Source organism: Zingiber officinale, chromosome 7A (assembly GCF_018446385.1).
Source record: "Zingiber officinale cultivar Zhangliang chromosome 7A, Zo_v1.1, whole genome shotgun sequence".
Lineage (NCBI taxonomy): Eukaryota > Viridiplantae > Streptophyta > Magnoliopsida > Zingiberales > Zingiberaceae > Zingiber > Zingiber officinale.
The window spans coordinates 98,639,048-98,656,166 of NC_055998.1; the positions used below are offsets into that span (position 1 = coordinate 98,639,048).

At 37.4% G+C, this 17,119-nt stretch overlaps 1 protein-coding gene and 1 non-coding gene across 3 annotated transcripts; one reads left to right on the forward strand and one right to left on the reverse strand.

Moving 5' to 3' along the window:
• The first annotated feature begins 12,289 nt into the window (after positions 1-12,289).
• LOC122000296 lies at positions 12,290-14,337 on the forward strand. Of its 2 annotated transcripts, none has more exons than XM_042554750.1 (4): positions 12,290-12,447; positions 12,824-13,540; positions 13,623-13,772; positions 13,849-14,337. In XM_042554750.1, the coding sequence occupies exons 1-4, from the start codon at positions 12,400-12,402 to the stop codon at positions 13,942-13,944; spliced, it is 1,011 nt and encodes a 336-aa protein (XP_042410684.1). In that variant the 5' UTR covers positions 12,290-12,399; the 3' UTR covers positions 13,945-14,337. The 2 variants fall into 2 exon arrangements, with proteins under 2 accessions (XP_042410684.1, XP_042410685.1); XM_042554751.1 differs by having other exon boundaries at positions 13,626-13,772.
• A 2,287-nt stretch (positions 14,338-16,624) lies between these two features.
• LOC122003279 lies at positions 16,625-16,730 on the reverse strand. The gene has a single exon (XR_006117920.1). It is a non-coding gene; the product is annotated as a small nucleolar RNA R71 (small nucleolar RNA).
• Positions 16,731-17,119: the final 389 nt, after the last annotated feature.

Sequence of the window (17,119 nt, forward strand, 5' to 3'; positions counted from 1 at the left end):
CATTTCTGAGCTGGTTTCATCTTCTACTTGATAGTTGGCCATTAGGACTAGTCCTGAGAAGGCTTCAACCTCGGGCTCAGAGGATGATGATTCATCCTATGTAGCCTTCAGGTTCTTGTGTTTGGAGGATGTTGGTCTTTTGTACTTTTCCTTTTCCTTCTTCTTTAGTTTAGGGCATTCATCCTTGATGTGCCCTTTTTCGTTGCAATTGTAACAACGAACCTTCCTTTTGCTTCGATAATCCTTATTCGTCTACGATTTAAATTTATTAGATTGAATAAAATTATTGAACTTTCTTACCATTAGGGCAGCTTCGTCTTCATCAATTAATTTTTCGGAGTCGTAATCGTTCGTTCTTGCCTTTAGGGCAATATTCTGGCACAGTCTCTTTTGTCCTGCACACCGAGATTCGTGTAATTTGAAAATGAAAAAGAGATTGGCTAGTGTACTTACCTCGAGATCCTTTGAGATATAATAGGAGTCTACTATAGATGTCCATTCCGGTGTTCTTGGGAACGCATTTAATGCATACCTTTCTATGTCCTGATTTGTTACCGTTTCTCCTAGGTTTGATAATCCGGTGATTAGCTCCTTGAGTCTTCCGTGTAGTTGTGTTACTGACTCTCTTTCTTCCATCCGGAGGTTCGTCAGTTGATTCCGGAGCATGTCCCATCTCATAAGCTTTGTTTCAAAAGTTCCTTCGTGTAGTCCAAGAACTTCTCCCAAAGTTCCTTTGTTGAGTCGTAATCTCCGATTCGATTTACTTCTTGGGGTGGAAGTACGCTGAGTAGGTGGAACTTTGCTTGTCCGTTTGCTACGAAGTGTGCTTTCTCTTTCTTGATACACTGATATTCTTCTTTTTCTTCTCCTTGGGGGGGTTTTGGAGCTACAAAACTATATTTAATTATTAACAATATTTCAAAATCGATTTTTGAAGAATACCTCCATTCATTTCTTCCATAACATAAATTTTCCCTTGAATTTTGGTGGATAGATTGTTGGTCCAGCTATCATCTTAATCTTGATGCTTCAGTCAACGATTAGTCCTTTTGAGGCGATTGGACTTTGATACCACTTTTTGGCGCAGCGGGGCCAACAAAAGAGGGTTGAATTGCCTGAAATAGAAAAATATACCCTTCCTCTCTCCTTGGACTGAGATTAGTAAGGCAATTATAAACAGAAATAACAACTTAAAAAATAAGTAAAAGACCACTATTTACTTGGTTACAACCTAGGTAGTTGTTAATCTAAGGTGGTTGCAAAGCTCACTAAGAATCTCCTTCTCTGAAGGCGGAGAAGCCTTTTACACACAATGAAAGCTTAGAAAAGAATAGAAAAGTGATTACAGCAGTTGTTATTCTATTTCCTAGCTCCAGGGATCATTTTATAGCTCTTGGAAATCCTATTCGTAGCTTGAGGGCGCCTCCAAAGGAGTTGGAGGGTGCCTCCAACAAGATGCAGTGGATAAAGATTTATCCACTACTAACGACTAACTTTCTGGTCGAAGGCGCCTTACATGCTCATGGAGGGTGCCTTCCATACTCATGGAGGGCACCTTCCATGGCCATGGAAGACGCCTCCCATCTGAAGGTTGTAGAGGCATGGGAGCGCCTCGGAGGCGCCTTCAATGTCTTTTGAAGGCACCTCTAGCAACAAGTATATTCTCCATACACTCTTCTGCTGCTTTGATCGCCTGGGCGATTGCGGCCAACCGAAATAGGGCTCACCTAAACCTAATTTCTAGTCTTATCCTTGAGCAGGCTTCCACTCTAGCTTCTCGTCCCTCGAACGTCGTGTATGTTCTTCTCATCCATCGGTATGCTCTTCCGCAGTACCTCGTCCCTCGGATGTACCAAGCCCATCGGCTCCCTTCCCGTGTCATCCTTCTTGCTAGCTGCATCTTCCGCTCGACTTACTGTGCTCCTAAGCTCCTACACACTTAGACACATGGATCAAAATAATACAGGACCTAACTTAACTTAGTTAATCATACCAAAATAACCACGGGGTCTAATACATACAATCAAGGTTGATCTAATAGTACATAATATGTATCCATATCTACAACATCATACCAAATATTATCATAATATTTGTTGTCAATTGAAAAAGATATGAGACATCATCTATCTATTGTTACCTCACTACCTTTATTCAGCCATGACAACTTGTATGGCTTAAGATGACGGTTTATCTTCAATTGTAATTTCTAGACAGCCTCCTTGGACACAACATTCTCATGTTGGGGCAATCAATCTTTAGTTAAGATTGGCCAGGCTGACCAAACTCGAGTTAACGCAAGTTAAGATTTCAATGTTTGATCAATATGTTAAGTTAGTAGAGTGAAGAGTAAAGTAGATTATCAAGGTTGAGTGGATACTTGATTAGAAATGAAAAGTTGTAGAGCAGCTTGGTAACGGGTTTGTTTTAGGTACAAAATGTCTAGTGGGTCATAGGTGATCGGACGCTTGGTGATCGGATGTCTAATATAGAGTTGGAACAAGATAGAAAATCCAAGTGAGTCATGAATGTTGAGACACTTGGTGATGACGAAAGTCCTGGTAGGTCACGATTGATCTAATGCTAGGAAATGTTGAAGTCCTGACAAGTCAAAGTTGACTGGATGCTAGGCAACAAGAAGTCTTAGCAGGTCAAGGTTGGTCAGATGTTAAACAAAGGAAATCCTGATAGGTTGAGGTCAATCTAATATCAAGATAATGACGAAAGTCCTGACAAGTCAAGGTTGATCTGATACTAGGTAATGATGAAGTATTGGTAGGTCAAGATTGATCAAATGCTAGATAACGGGAAGTCTCATCAGATTAAGGTTGATCGGATGTTGAGCAAAGAAAATCCTAGTAGGTTAAGGTCAACTAAAAACTAGATAAGATGAAAATTCAACTTTGTAAGGTTGAAATAGGAGTATTAGTCAATTGATAAGGTATATCAATTGACCGATGGACTCTAAATCCTAAAATTGAGGTTTTAAGGTGTTTTAGGGTTTGTTATAATACTAGGATTTCTATTACAATAACTAGGGTTGCCACAATAGCTAGGTTTCCTTGCAAACTTTAACCCCCAAAATTAGAGTTGCTACAATAACTTTAGAGGTTGCTATAATAATTTATGTGTTGTTACAATGGCCTAGTTTAGGGTTTTTGCTACTATAGTCAATCAATTAGCACTGTAGTAGCGAACATAATGTTACAAAATCAATTAGTCAAATCAACTGGAAGCAACCAATCAATTGATGAGTCTCACCAATCAATTGGTAAGTCTCACCAATAGATCAGTAAGGTAAAAAAATAGTCGTTTGTAGGTTTAAATAGTCAGATCCAACGTGACAATCGATTGGTGAAGTATACCAATCGATTAGTATGAAAAAATCAGCCCAAATGTAATCCTATAAAAGAGAGTTTCATGAAAATTTGAAGGGGACGATTCGTGGAGATTCTTAGGTGAAGTGTTGGTGCATTTTCAGATCAACATGAGGTATTTTCAAGTAACAAGAGAACATTCTAAGAAAGTTCCTCATTGTAAAGTCATTTTCGATTTCATTTATCCTTGTATTTGTTTTCTTGTTGTGTTATTGTAAGAACATATTGTAAGAAACTTTTCTTCCACCGAAGGTATCCGAAAAGGAGAAGCTCATAGTGGAAGGAGATCACTGGGAGTAGGTCTTGGATTAGTTGCATAAAAGGCGAATAGCAAGTAAATCCTGGAGTTGTGCATGTGGTGTCGGTATCGACTCAAGTTTATACTGCACATTCAAATGACAGGTACGAGATTAGGATGAGAAGAGATTAGAACTATTCACCTCCTCTAGCTCGCATGGGTCCTAACAATATGAAAAAAAATATGTTTTCTCTACTAATCATGCTTCAAATTACCCTTAGGAGTCAACAAACTCTTGCGAACGACTAAAGTCTCAGGATCATCATTATAAACTACATTGCCATAAAAATTTGCATGAGAAAACTATTTCCATTTTAACCAAAATAAATATTTTTATACAGAAATAGGTATTTTTGAAATAAAATGCTTAAAAATATATTTTGACTTATAAAAATCTTGATATTTTTTTGAGCATTCAAAATATAATGGCTATATACAAACAAACCAAGTTTTTCAAAATTCAATTTTTAAAAACTTTTAATATTAAAAATTATTTTTTTGATAAATAATTTATAAAAATATATATATCGATCAAAAAATTATGAAAATATTTATACTAACAGATAAAATTTTTGTTAATCACAAAAAAAATATTTAGATAAAAATCTAATAGATAATATTTATTAAACTTAATTTTCTAATGTATTTAATAATTCAATAAAAATAAATTCAAAACATGCATATAAAATTTATTTCTAGCAATTTAATTTATTTAAAAAATCTAATGAGTCAAAATAGATTTAGGTATTTAGAATAAATTCTTACCTACTGCATTTATCAAATAATATTGTAGGATCCAATATTTTGATACTTTTCTAATTGAGCTGTTAGAATTCCAAAAATTATATTTTGGTCATTCTTTTTCAAATTTTGTTCTTTAGTTCTTTTCTAAATCTACTTTAAAGGTTTCTACATGTTCCCCTAATTTTTCATTTTCATTTTTTAAGATTTTCAAAATTTTCTTTTTTGCAAGAATTGTTCAACTTATTTTCTAAGTCTAATTTTACCTTTTTCAATTTTATGCATTTATTTCTAACTTTACATAATAAACTGGAAAGCTTTTTTATTGCATCGTAAAGTTGATATGAGGGTAGATTAAGTACCTCATTTACTGGTTTGGATTCATCAGTTGAGGATCCCCCTACACTGTTGCTTTCTCCATATGAGCTATACCCTTCATCTTGATTTGTTGCTATCATTGCAAGACCTGCTATTTGCTCTAACTCTGAATCTTCTAAGGAGTCGTCCTATGTTGCTTTTAGATTCTTGTATTTGTCTTGTGTGGACTTCTTATCCTGGCTCTTTTCTTTAATCTTCTTGAGCTTGGGGTATTTGTCCTTGATGTGACCTTCCTCGTCATAGTTGAAGCATCTTACTCTTTTTTTCTTCTTTTCTCTCAATGGTTTTGATACTTGTCTCCTATCAAAGTTGTTAGATTCAATTTTTTTTTTTCCATTTTTCTTACCAAGTAAGCTTCTTCATCTCCATCCAAGGATGTGTCTAAATCTATGTCGCTCTTCTTGGCTTGTAGAGATATGTCGTGGTTCGCTGTTTCTGTTTCTTTCATACCTACACATCTAGCTTCGTGTAATTTCATAATTGAAAAAAATTCTTCTAAACTACTTACCTCCAGATTTTTTGAAATATAGTAGGAGTTTACTATCAATACCCATTCTTGAGTTCTTGGAAATACATGGAGTGCGGATCTGAGCATGCCTCCATTTGTAATTACTTCTTCGAGGTTGCTGAGGTTGGTGAGGATCTCTTTCAACTTCGCATGTAATTGCGCCACCTTCTCACCCATTTCCAGTCAGAAGTTACTGAGTTGATTTTTGAACAAATCTCGCCTTATTAATTTTACTTCTGAGGTTCATTCATAGAGTTCCAAGAACTTCTCTCAAAGATCTTAGCAGAGTCATAGTCGCTAATCAAGTTGAGTTCTTGTGCTAGGAGGATGCTTAGTAAGTGAAACTCAGTCTTACCATTTGCCATGAACTCGTCTCGTTATTTTTTGGTCCATAGTTGTTCCTCTATTTCTTCACCATCCTTGTTCCTGGACACTTCAAAATCATATTTTATACAAAGCATAATATCAAAGTCAATTTTAAAAAATGCCTTCATTTTTTTTTTCATATAGTGAACTCATCGTCGAACTTAGGTGGGTGGATATTTGATCCGGCCATTCCTCCTGATCTGGGTGCTCAGTCAGTGGTTAGTTCTTCTGAGCACTTTGGCAATGATACCAATTGAAGGTGTAGCGGAAGTGGTTTGTAGAGCTAGAGGGGAGAGTGAATAGTGACCTGAAAAGAAAGCAACTATTTCTCTTACTATTGGACTAGTAATGACACACACACATTAACAATATAAATAAACATATAAAGGAAAGAGGCTAGATGAATTATTTGGTTACAACTCTCGGGTTGTTAGTCCAAGAACTATGAAAACACACTAAGAAGATCCCCTTCTTTAAATACGAGTTGGAGGCAGAGAAGCCCCTTATAACGCTTATGCACGGAAACAAGTAAAACAAAATTGAACTGAAATGAGTACGAGTGTGTTGTATGAACTTCAAGTATCAGTCCTCCTTTTATAGCCTTCGTCTTTGATTTGACTATTTGCTGATATGGCACCTTTCAGACACCTGGACTCGGTTGAGGTCGATCCAGTTGGTAACTGTTCATCCAATGACTCTAGATGACTTCGGGCATTTTGGGCACTTGGAAGAAATTAGGGCGCTTGGAATATGCTAACGTGGTTGCCGACTTAATCCATTTAGGCAACGAGCTTCTGACGTGGCCACATGATCCAAGCACCTAGAATGGATCCAGGTCCCTAGAGTTCGAGCACTTGGAATTGTGAACTTGCAGAGTTGATCATTCTCTTCTCCTGTGCATGGGTGATGGTTCGACCATCCGAAGTTGAGCTCACCCGAACCTAGCTCGGGCCTTCTTCCTCAAGTAGATTTCCTCCCCGACTTCTCATCCCTCGGATGCTCTGCGTGCATCCTTCTTGCTCTACCAGTGTACTCTTCAATAGTTTCTCGTCCCTCGAATACACCAAGCCCGTGAACTCATTTCCTGTTTCATTCTTTTTGCTTGCTGCATCTTCCACTCGACTTCTTATATTCCTAAGTCCTTTACACATTTAGACATAAGGCATTAAATACACAGGGGTCTAACTTAATTCGATTGATCACATCCAAACTATCCGAGGTACTTACACAAACTTGTTTGATAAGGTAATTAAGTCAAATCGAGCTGAGCCTAAAATGAATCAAGCCTTTGAAATGTTTATTCAAGCTTGACTTGATTTTTTTATTAGTTTAAGCTTGGTTTAAGCTTGGCTTGAACTTAATTTGCTTAGATGTTATCAAACTCTCAATTCAAAAATATGGAACTGCTACATTAACAACTCCCTACAACAACCCCACGTCATATGGAAGGAGGTTCAACAAGAGCATAGGTGGTAAATGTAGGTGTCTGCGAGTGATGAAATCTCTAGGATTCGACCCTGCCCAATCCGGACAGAATAACATGCACTTACCATCTGTGTCAATCCTTAGGATTTCGAACTTTCAATTCAAGTTTTGCTTGAGCTTGATTTATTTAGATGTTATTGAGCTTTCAATTCAAACTTATTTGATTATTTAAAATTTTTGTTTGTTTAATTGTTTATTGAGTTCGATAATTTAAACTTATTTATTCATTTTAAAAATATTTATTTATTTATTTAGCATATTGATAAGAGTTTCATTAATGGCGTTATTTACGAACGTTATTCACGAATATTAATAATTGAAGACATATGTGTTCAAACTTGTTTATTTAGATTAATGAGTTGTTTAAACTTATTTATTTGATTGAACTTATGTGTGTTAAACGAACATAAACAAGCTCTTATCAAGCCAAATATCATGTTTGTTTACGAACGTTCGGTTCATTTACAATCCTAATCTAAAGGAAGATCGACTATGTAGTTAACTCAACTTGATTAAAAACATTATATATATTTCTTACTAACTATTTGGATTACCCATTGGATTGGCACATATTGAAAATTTTTCCTGCAAGTCGTGTAAATTATCTCTAACATTTAGGTCCCAATCTATGTGACAAAATATGACTTAGAAACACTCCAAAGTCGTCAAAGGCTTAAAAAAAACTATATGTAGCTTACTCACTACCTAAGTAATATTACATTGTTAAAATGTTAAGAGATCTCATCATGCATAATAGATTTCATGTGGGTTCATGTCTTTAGTGTTGGTTCAACGATGCTCTCAGATGGCTCGAGGAGATTGTTAACCTGATAATATTTCTAAATGTTTGGATATTTCTAGGGAGATGTATTCTAAGGAGCCTAACACGAGGTGTAGTGTGACATAATGAAAGATGACATGTAAAATAAGTTTGGAGGACTTGATGCCTTCAAAGGATTAAATATGTGAAAAGTGAACTAGAGGGCAATACAAAACTGCTACAACTTTTTTTTTATTGATTAATTTAGATATCCAATACTTACCAACCTGATTAATTTTGGAAATGAACCATAAAATTACTACATTTTTTTGTTTTAAAATCATGTATCTAATTCTTTGAACCAATTGATCCTGAAAATGGGCAACCCAATCCCATAGAAATTTTTCACCCATTACCTAATGTTGGTTTTAAAAAAGACGGTTTGAGGAATTATCCGGGTTGACAAGAAGGGGGTTTGAGAAGAAGACGATAAGAGATAATCATTGTCCTCTAGATTTTTTTAAAAAATATATTTAATAATGGATAATCTTTAGACAGTTAAATATATATTTATATATATTTCGAATCCTGAGAAATAAAAAAAATCTTAACATATTAACCATAATTTCTAACTTATAAAGAAAGAAAATGAATTCTAACAAAAAGAAAAAAATTCTTAATCCTAAAAATCCCTAAACAAACTCAAAATTTGAAATATATAAAAAATAAAAATAATTGAAAATACCATTAAAAAAATAAAAAATAGCAATAATAATAATAATCTTCGGATCCTCTTACATCATTGCCAAGGTAAATTCAGAAACACAAATGAGTCTTGACAGGCTACCCAACATCACGAGTGGTTTGAACATCGCGAGTATATGAGGTGCTCTGTATGAGTATCAAATCCTTGTTGCATGGGAACCCGTCCTACAATTTTTTTTGTAACCCGGTATCCCATCTAACAATCTTTTTTTTTTATTAGTATTAGCCCTAGTACTAATTATGAGATGATTGTAAAGAGCTCTTTTTATATTATATTTCATTATTAATAAAAGGTAAAGTTGGTTATTATATTTACTTCAATTCAGTGCCGAATAAATAAGTATAATAATGTCCTAGAGAAGTAGGTTCTAATTTACAACATATCAATTGGTTGAATTGATAGTGAGATATTGTAGATATACATAGAACACTACTCTTAACTATTCCTAGTTAAGCATTAATATGCAAGGACAATATTAATGCGTTGAGACTAGCATGTAGGTCCGGATGACTTAATCTCACAAGTCATGGATATGAGATATCAGGTTAACACATGGGTATATATTAGAGAATATATACTAAATGACCCTTTATGAAAATATTTCATTGATCGTTATATGAGTGTCATAAATATTCTCATGTGACTATTGATATGAATAGTCCTTAGACCCGAAGTCACTATGGTTCCCTATATAAGGCATTGTATACTTTGGTATCAGTAAACACCACCTGTAACAGGGTGGACTATAAAGTTGATCACTGAGTATGCAATAATTCATGCGAAGGGATGTGAGTGATGTAAATGGGATTTATCCCTTCCATATGACGGAAGTGATATTTGTGAGCCCCTTGATTAGTAGGACGCAAGAAAGCATGACCATACTTAAATGAGTCAATATGAGATATTGAGCTTATTTGATTGAGTATATCTACTTAGAGATCAAGAAACATAAAAATTGATAAGAGGATGACATGGTCTATGCCTCATTGATCAATCCAGATATCAAGGATAGAAGGATTGAGTCATACAAGATAATAGTCATGGAAATGTTAAGTTGGATCTCGACATATTCGTCACTTGGGTAGTAATAATATCTTGCTAGATGTCACTCATTGTTTATGTATTTAAAATGTTGATTTGGATACATTGCCAACGTTACGAGAATCTGTTGGGTCACACACAAAGAACAAGTTGATTTGGAGATGGGTTCATGTTATGGATCATTGAATTAAATTTAATCCGAATTAGACTCATTGAGTTAGACTCAATTGGATCCAATTATTAGATTGAGTCTAATTCGAATTAGATTCATTGAGTCAATTTGGATTGATGTTCATAGAGTTGATTGATTAATAAAGTTCAATGAGTTAGACTCATTGGGTGAACTCGAGTTCATCAAGGAAGATGAATGGTCATTTTTAAACCATTGGATTGAATAGGAATTTTCATTAGATGAAAACTTGTTGTGTCTATTGAGATTCCTTCTCTTCTTCTTCCTTCTCTTGGCCGAAACTCACCTTGTGGTTGCTAGCACAACTAAAGGTTGTTTCTTTCTTCACATTGTGAGTTTGTGAGACAAACGAAAGCTTGTTCGTGTGGATACCGTAAAGGCATGGACACGTGATCATGTTGAGATCCTAGCTGTCAGGAGATCGAGTACACACACCAAAAGTATAACCCTCTAATCAAACTTAGTATGTGATAGTTTTTCCTTCGCATAGATTTTATGGAGAGGATCTAGTAAATTTTTTGTTGCACTTTTCACGTGTTTAGCGCATTAGATCTCTACATTTTTAATCGGGTATCTAGTTCTTGCGAGTTGACTAATCTCGGGATGGATGGTTCAGTCCTACATTCCCCCACCAAGCAAATCTAAGAATCATGGTGGGTCCTAATAAGGTGATCCAAGATCACTCGTAGTTCAATCGCCATAGCTGTGCTGTGTAGAAATTGAACTTTGGTCACTTGGGAATGTACCCTGCCCCTTACCACCACATCAAACCCTGGGAGCCCATCCTACAAATTTTTTTTAATGAAAATAAAGATATCTAGCTTTTATGTGGTACCGCTACATTAGCGGCTCCCTCATGACTGGATCATGCCATTTTGAGGTAGTTCAATAGCAACCCAAATTGACAAGTACATGGGTGAAGACCGCAAAGATGATGAAATCCTTTGCCGAGTTTTAACCCTTGACCATTACAATCATTATCTCATACACTTACCAACTGAGCCAACCTTGAGGGCCAAGATATCCAACTTTTATGATCCTATTAATCCTAGAGGTAATCGACCCGCCCACTAATGTAAATCAGAAAGTGCAAATGGGTCATGACGGATGCCCCCGACGCCACAAATTTTTCAAACTCTCTTAATGTAATGAATCCTGGGTAAGATTTAAAACCCATTACCATGGGAACTCATCCTATTTCTTACCACCGCACCATCACCCCAGGCCTTCCTACAACTTAAGACACTGAAGGTGGTGTGACCTATGGTGACCTGCTAGTGAAAGATTGTAAGTGACTCCTAATTGGGTTAATGCTTTTTCATCGAGAGATGATGCAAGCAAAATTAAATAGCAATATTAGATTGGCTCGTAGAGAATGTTCCACTAATTCATGGAGCATAAATTTTCTCATGTTTTGACTACTGCATTAATAATTAGTAGTCATCTATGATTTATCTTCCCTGTATTAATCCAGAAACAAATTGACGGGGACACTGAGCCGAAAGAATTGACATTTTTGCCACATTTATTAAGAGATACATTAATATCTCCATGTTGGATTTGGATTTGAATTTATAATCTTTCAGTCCACAAAGTTAATGAAGTTCTTCCGGTCAATTGTTCCTTCTTATCCCTTCCACTTTACGTACCACTGAGAATATCTTTGTTTATCAATCGCAAATGAACCGATCGACCATGCACCAACATTAAGCACATTTCTCAGATTGCATGCAGATCATTACGATCTCACGAAGTCGATTGAGTTCCTCCTCAGTGATCAGTACCTGTCTCCTCAAACAAGCCGAATATATCTGAAGGCACGGCAGGATCATGTTTCATGATTAGATTTGCAAAGAAGATCACCATGCTTCAGCCACCAGCAGCTGCATGGAAACTTATAAACCATGCACCACATGGCCAATGCACGTTGTGTTCTCAGAAGGAAGGACACAAGATTCCAGTGGAGCTCTAAAGAAGCAGCAGACTAGCAGAGAGATCACTCAAGGAGATATTTCATTTGCTTTCTCTTTTCCCTTCCTGCCCTTAAAAAGATTGGAGAGACAGTGGGAGGCCTTTTAAGGGATTGATGGGAATTAGTTCCATCCCAAGCTCATAAACAACTTCAAGGACTGACCAAATCTGCAGCTTTGACTCTGAACAAGAGCAAAGCATATAGAATAGATTTGATTCTGAACAGCAAACCCTGAAGATATATGATGCATTAAGCATTAACTGATGATGCATTTGACTCTTTCTCCAGTATTCTGTTTATCTTTCCTTTCTCCTCATCGTACCATTTTTAGTTTCTGTTTATAATAAGCAAACAGCCTTTCCTTCTTTAATCTCCCTTCTCTCTCTATATATATACCTGTTGTTGGAGCATTGGGCCACCGGAGATATGAACCGGAGTTAGTTTCGGTTTCTTCTCCATCTTCGAATCATTTTCTGCTTGTTGTAACTAGAGGTTGTTGGTCGGAGAAGGAGGAGACATGCTGCAGGAGATTATGGAACCGGCAGTTTCCGGCGAGCTCTTGATTGTGAGTCTCTGACATCCTCGTGATCCTTCTGCTCCTTTTTTTTTTTTAAAAAAAAAGATTTAGAAAATCCATTTCTAGATTAATGCTTAATTACTTCAAACACTTTCAATTGCGCGCGCGCGCGCGCGAGAGAGATGAAGCACGGCAAAGCGGCACCGACCACTCTGTTCTGGATATTGGACGAGACGTCGACTGTAATTTATTGTGGCAGAATCTTGCACTTTGGCTTGGCTAATAATTGTACAAATATGCTCTGTTAGATTCGCTGCGGCGGCTTTCTCTTGACATACGTGATGGAGTCGAGCTTCTCTCGTTGATTGATTCTTCTTCTCTGTGTGGTGATTAAGATCGCTTTATGTATTTGTAACGGGTGCAGGAGGAGATCTCGAGCCCCATAGCGGCGCTGCAGCTTCATGATTTCTGCGACGATGACGAGGTTGCCGGGGGAGGCGCCGGCGATCTTTTCTGCCGCTCGGGGAACTCCATCCGGCTCCCTTCAGTCTCCTCTTCTGCAGCGAGAAATGCCGTCGCCAATGGCCAGGAGGCGCTCTGCTGCTACGGAGTCGACTCCGCCGCCGCCACTGCTTTCTCCTTCTTTCCTTCCCTGTATGCCCTCCTCGATGTCCTTCCACCGCCGCCCGACCCTGAGCCTGACCTCTCCGTCTACCCTTCCTCCGTCAATCTCCTCCCCTCTCCTCCTTCGGCAGTGATGTTCCAAGTCCCGCCGGAGTCGGCGATGTACGTCGGAGACTCCTTCGACCACATGATGCTGAAGGAGACCATCACGGATGGATACTCACTCAACCCCTCCATGGTGGCAGGAGAATCTTCCATTGGTCAGCAGCCGCAGCATCTGTACGAAGAGCCGGGCTATGCGCCGCCGGAAATGGTAGGGTTGAACGCGCCTTCGTTCGAGTTGCTAGAAAGCATTAATGCGACGCTCTACGGCGGAGCCGACACACAGAGGTTCTTTGGTGGAGTTACGCCACCTGTAGGCCCCACCGCAAGGCTGCTGGCCGAAAGCGGAGCTCCAGTGGGCTCATTCGGGCACGAAGCCCTGCAACATCGCTTGTTCGGCTCCGGCGACTTCCAGGTACCGGAAAATAAAAAACAGAGAATTGCACACCAAGAATTGCAATTAATCCTCTCGCCTTTTGCCTTTGAAAACCATGAAGAAGGTAATCGGAGGATGCAGCAGCGGCAGCATCGCGTCGTCGGATGATCCCACCTACAAAGTCGGCCGCTTGTCCGTCGAGGAGAGGAAGGAGAAGATCCACAGGTACATGAAGAAGAGGAACGAGAGAAACTTCAGCAAGAAAATCAAGGTAGCCATGCATGCACCCCTTCCCCTCCCTCCAAGTAAACTAACTCTGTCTTCTAATGCTTCTTGGACGCATGCAGTACGCCTGCAGAAAAACTTTAGCAGATAGCCGGCCTCGAGTGCGTGGGAGATTCGCGAAGAACGACGAACTGGGAGAGGCGGCCCAGTGCAAATGAGTTCGACGACGATGAAGAAGTAAAACTCATCGCGACTACTCTCGCTAACAAATTCAGTGGAGTCAATTCGTTCAGGATTTGAATGAGGCAGAAGGAAATGGGGATCACAGTCACTTTTGGGGCCATTTGCTAGGATGAATGCAGAATGAGAAGATCCAATTTAGTCTTTTCCATTTTGTTATACAACTTATTTCTTAGCCTCATCTGTGTTATAATACAAGCAGCAACAACTGCTGAATTGAAAGAAAACGAAAACAAACTGATGGTTCACAGCTAGTTTAGAAGTTGGAGGTGACTGAAGTGAAGATTGATGAGCCTATAAACGCCACAAGGAATGTCTTGATAAGTTTTTAGTTCCATTCAAGAACCAATAAAGTGAGAGCACCATTAGTACATGCAAGAATCAGCCTCAAGGCAACATATATATAGCTGCTCTTTATCCAAGTTAACTATTAGGATAGGGCTGTAAATAAATTTAACATTCCTGAACAAGTTTCAGTGTTCTCGATTAACTGAAAATTTTGTTTATGTTTATTCAACCTACAAAATCAATTAAATGAATAAACTTAAATAACTTATTAAATTAAATAAATAAATTTATACATATATGTGTTCAATTCATTAATGTTCATAAATAATATTTATGAACAACGTTGATGTGCACATTTCATATATGATTTTTTATCATAATTTGACACATCTTATCCATTTGATATACATATATTTCATATTTTTATCTCTTTGTATTTTATTTTGATACTTTTCTAGTTTGGAGAACTGCTCTCGTTTATTTCTTTTGATATAACGTGAAAATGAGTGAAAACAGAGCTTAAAGACCAACTACCAAGGACACTCTGAAGCTTGTCACGTCCATCTGTGCCTTGAAGTTCCAGATCCTGCCACAGGCCCCCATGCTAGTTGGCACAGGTCGTATCCGATTTCTAGAGTTTTTCTAGACCTGCTAAGGGCCCCTGTGTCAGTCGGCATGGGTCGTGCCGCCACTCGACGGAGGACAGAGCCCGACACAGCGGCATGGGGTTGTGTCGAGCACCTATAACTAACCTATAAACGGCTGATTTTAGATCTAAAGAGGGGATCTCGATTGGTGGCTAGCCAAGGGCCCTAAGAAGGCTTTGAAGAATGATCACAAGGGGATTCAATGCCTTCACGCCCAGAATTTGGATCGGAAGCATTCAGAGATAATCTCACGCATCAAGACTAAGCTTTCCTTCACTTTTCTAAATTTGGTCTTGATTGTAACTGTTGAAATGATGATCTCTATTTGTAACTCTGTTTATATGGAGTAGACTCTTGATTTTAGGATTATGGATTAACCCTATGATATATGCAAATACTTTTCTGATTGAATCTATTAAGTTTGATTATTTCTTATTTAATGATTTGTGCGTTTGTGGTTTGGTTATGCTGTGTACATACAATCTTGATGCCAAAAGTATGAGATTCGTATCCCACGAGATAAATCTAAGGGAGAACCCACTCCTCCGACCCGTAGAAATCCGAGATGTGGAGAGTCAACTATGAAAGTAGATCGGTATACTACGATGAGCAATAAGTTGTCATAGATCTTAATGGATCGATTTCAATTCGTCACCACACAATAGGAGAAAGGGGGGGGGGGGTGTTGTGAGATCATGTGATAGAAATATCTTTAAAAAAGTAACTTCTCAGCGATGTTGCTCTGAAAGTAGACAACGAATTGGAATAGATACGTCGGTGTAGTTTCAAAAATCCACATCGAATACCTTAGGATAGTCAATTTACATAAATAGCCATTGAGGATAGGAAACCAAACATAGATTAGATGTTTATAATTATTGCGGTGAAACTAAAATCCTAAAATTACTTCTTTTTTTTTTCAAATCGAATACCTCGAATCACTCTCCTTCCCTTTTCTCTCTTCTCGTTCAAATCTCTTCCCTCACTATATTCTCTATATTTCTTTCTAAGATCTCTAGTTATTAAACAACCTCTTATTCACGATTAGAATAGACAATCACATTTGTTTAGTAAGCTAGTACTTAGCCATTAGTCCTCATGAGATCAATATTTTTATTACTTGATGATAAAATCGTACACTTGCAGTTAGTACACATCATGTTTTTGGTGCCATTGCCAGAGATTTATTTTAGTTCATATTAGTGGAATAACAAATTGATTAGATTAGACTATTTTTCTTCATAAGTTTCATTTACATTTGTTTACATTTTTCTTAGTACTATTCCTTTTGTCCTTTCAGGGGATACTAAATTTGAATTAAGCTAGAATCAAGTGGATGCAATGAGGATGATCGACAATGCTAGACTTCTCAAAGAATTTTCTGCACCTCTCTCAGTCTTTGAGGTCTTGCAAAGTTAGGCCCCTAATAGAAACTAGAGATTTTGAATTGAACCCCGATTTAATCTTTATTATTCAACAATGACAATTTGAGGGCACACTTTCAGAAGATCCATATAGACATCTGAAGCATTTTTTGAAATGTTGTGATATAGTGAAGCGGGATGGTGTTTTCGAAGATGCAATCAGAGTAATGAGATTCAATTTTTCTTCAACACACAAAGCTAGTGATTGATTATACTCACTCCCATCAGGGAATATCACAACTTTGGGATAGATGGAGAAGTATTTTCTTAATAAATATTTTCCACCAACCAAGATAACAAAATTGAGAAGACAAATCACAAAGTTCAAACAATCGGAAGGAGAATCATTGTTTGAGCTTGGGAAAGACTTAAGGCACTACTATTGCAGTATCCCCATCATGATTTTGGAGAATGATTTATAATTCATTTATTTTATATGGGGATATCTAATGCATCAATCATTTCACTGATATGACAGTAGAGGGTTCTTTGAGGAGGAAAAATGTGGAAGAGGGCTATTTGCTTATTGAGGACGTAACATGAAATCTAAACTTGTGGGGAAAGACACAAAATTGTGCACTTATGGTTAGTATAGGTAATCACATTTGTTTAGTAATCTAGTACTTAGCTACTAGTTCTTGTGGGATCAATATCTTTTATTACTTGACGACAAAATTGTACACTTATGGTTAGCACACATCAAACATTTGTGAACAACGTTCGTGAATAATGTTTGTAAATAATATTTGTGCATGAATAATATTTTTGAACCATCTTCATTAATAAAACAATTA

Bases quoted from the DNA above. Each gene is read 5' to 3' on its own strand.
- LOC122000296 (XM_042554750.1), top strand. From the start codon at position 12,400: ATGCTGCAGGAGATTATGGAACCGGCAGTTTCCGGCGAGCTCTTGATT. The intron at 12,448-12,823 runs GTGAGTCTCTGA...TAACGGGTGCAG, and splicing joins TTTCCGGCGAGCTCTTGATT to GAGGAGATCTCGAGCCCCAT. The intron at 13,773-13,848 runs GTAGCCATGCAT...GGACGCATGCAG, and splicing joins ACTTCAGCAAGAAAATCAAG to TACGCCTGCAGAAAAACTTT.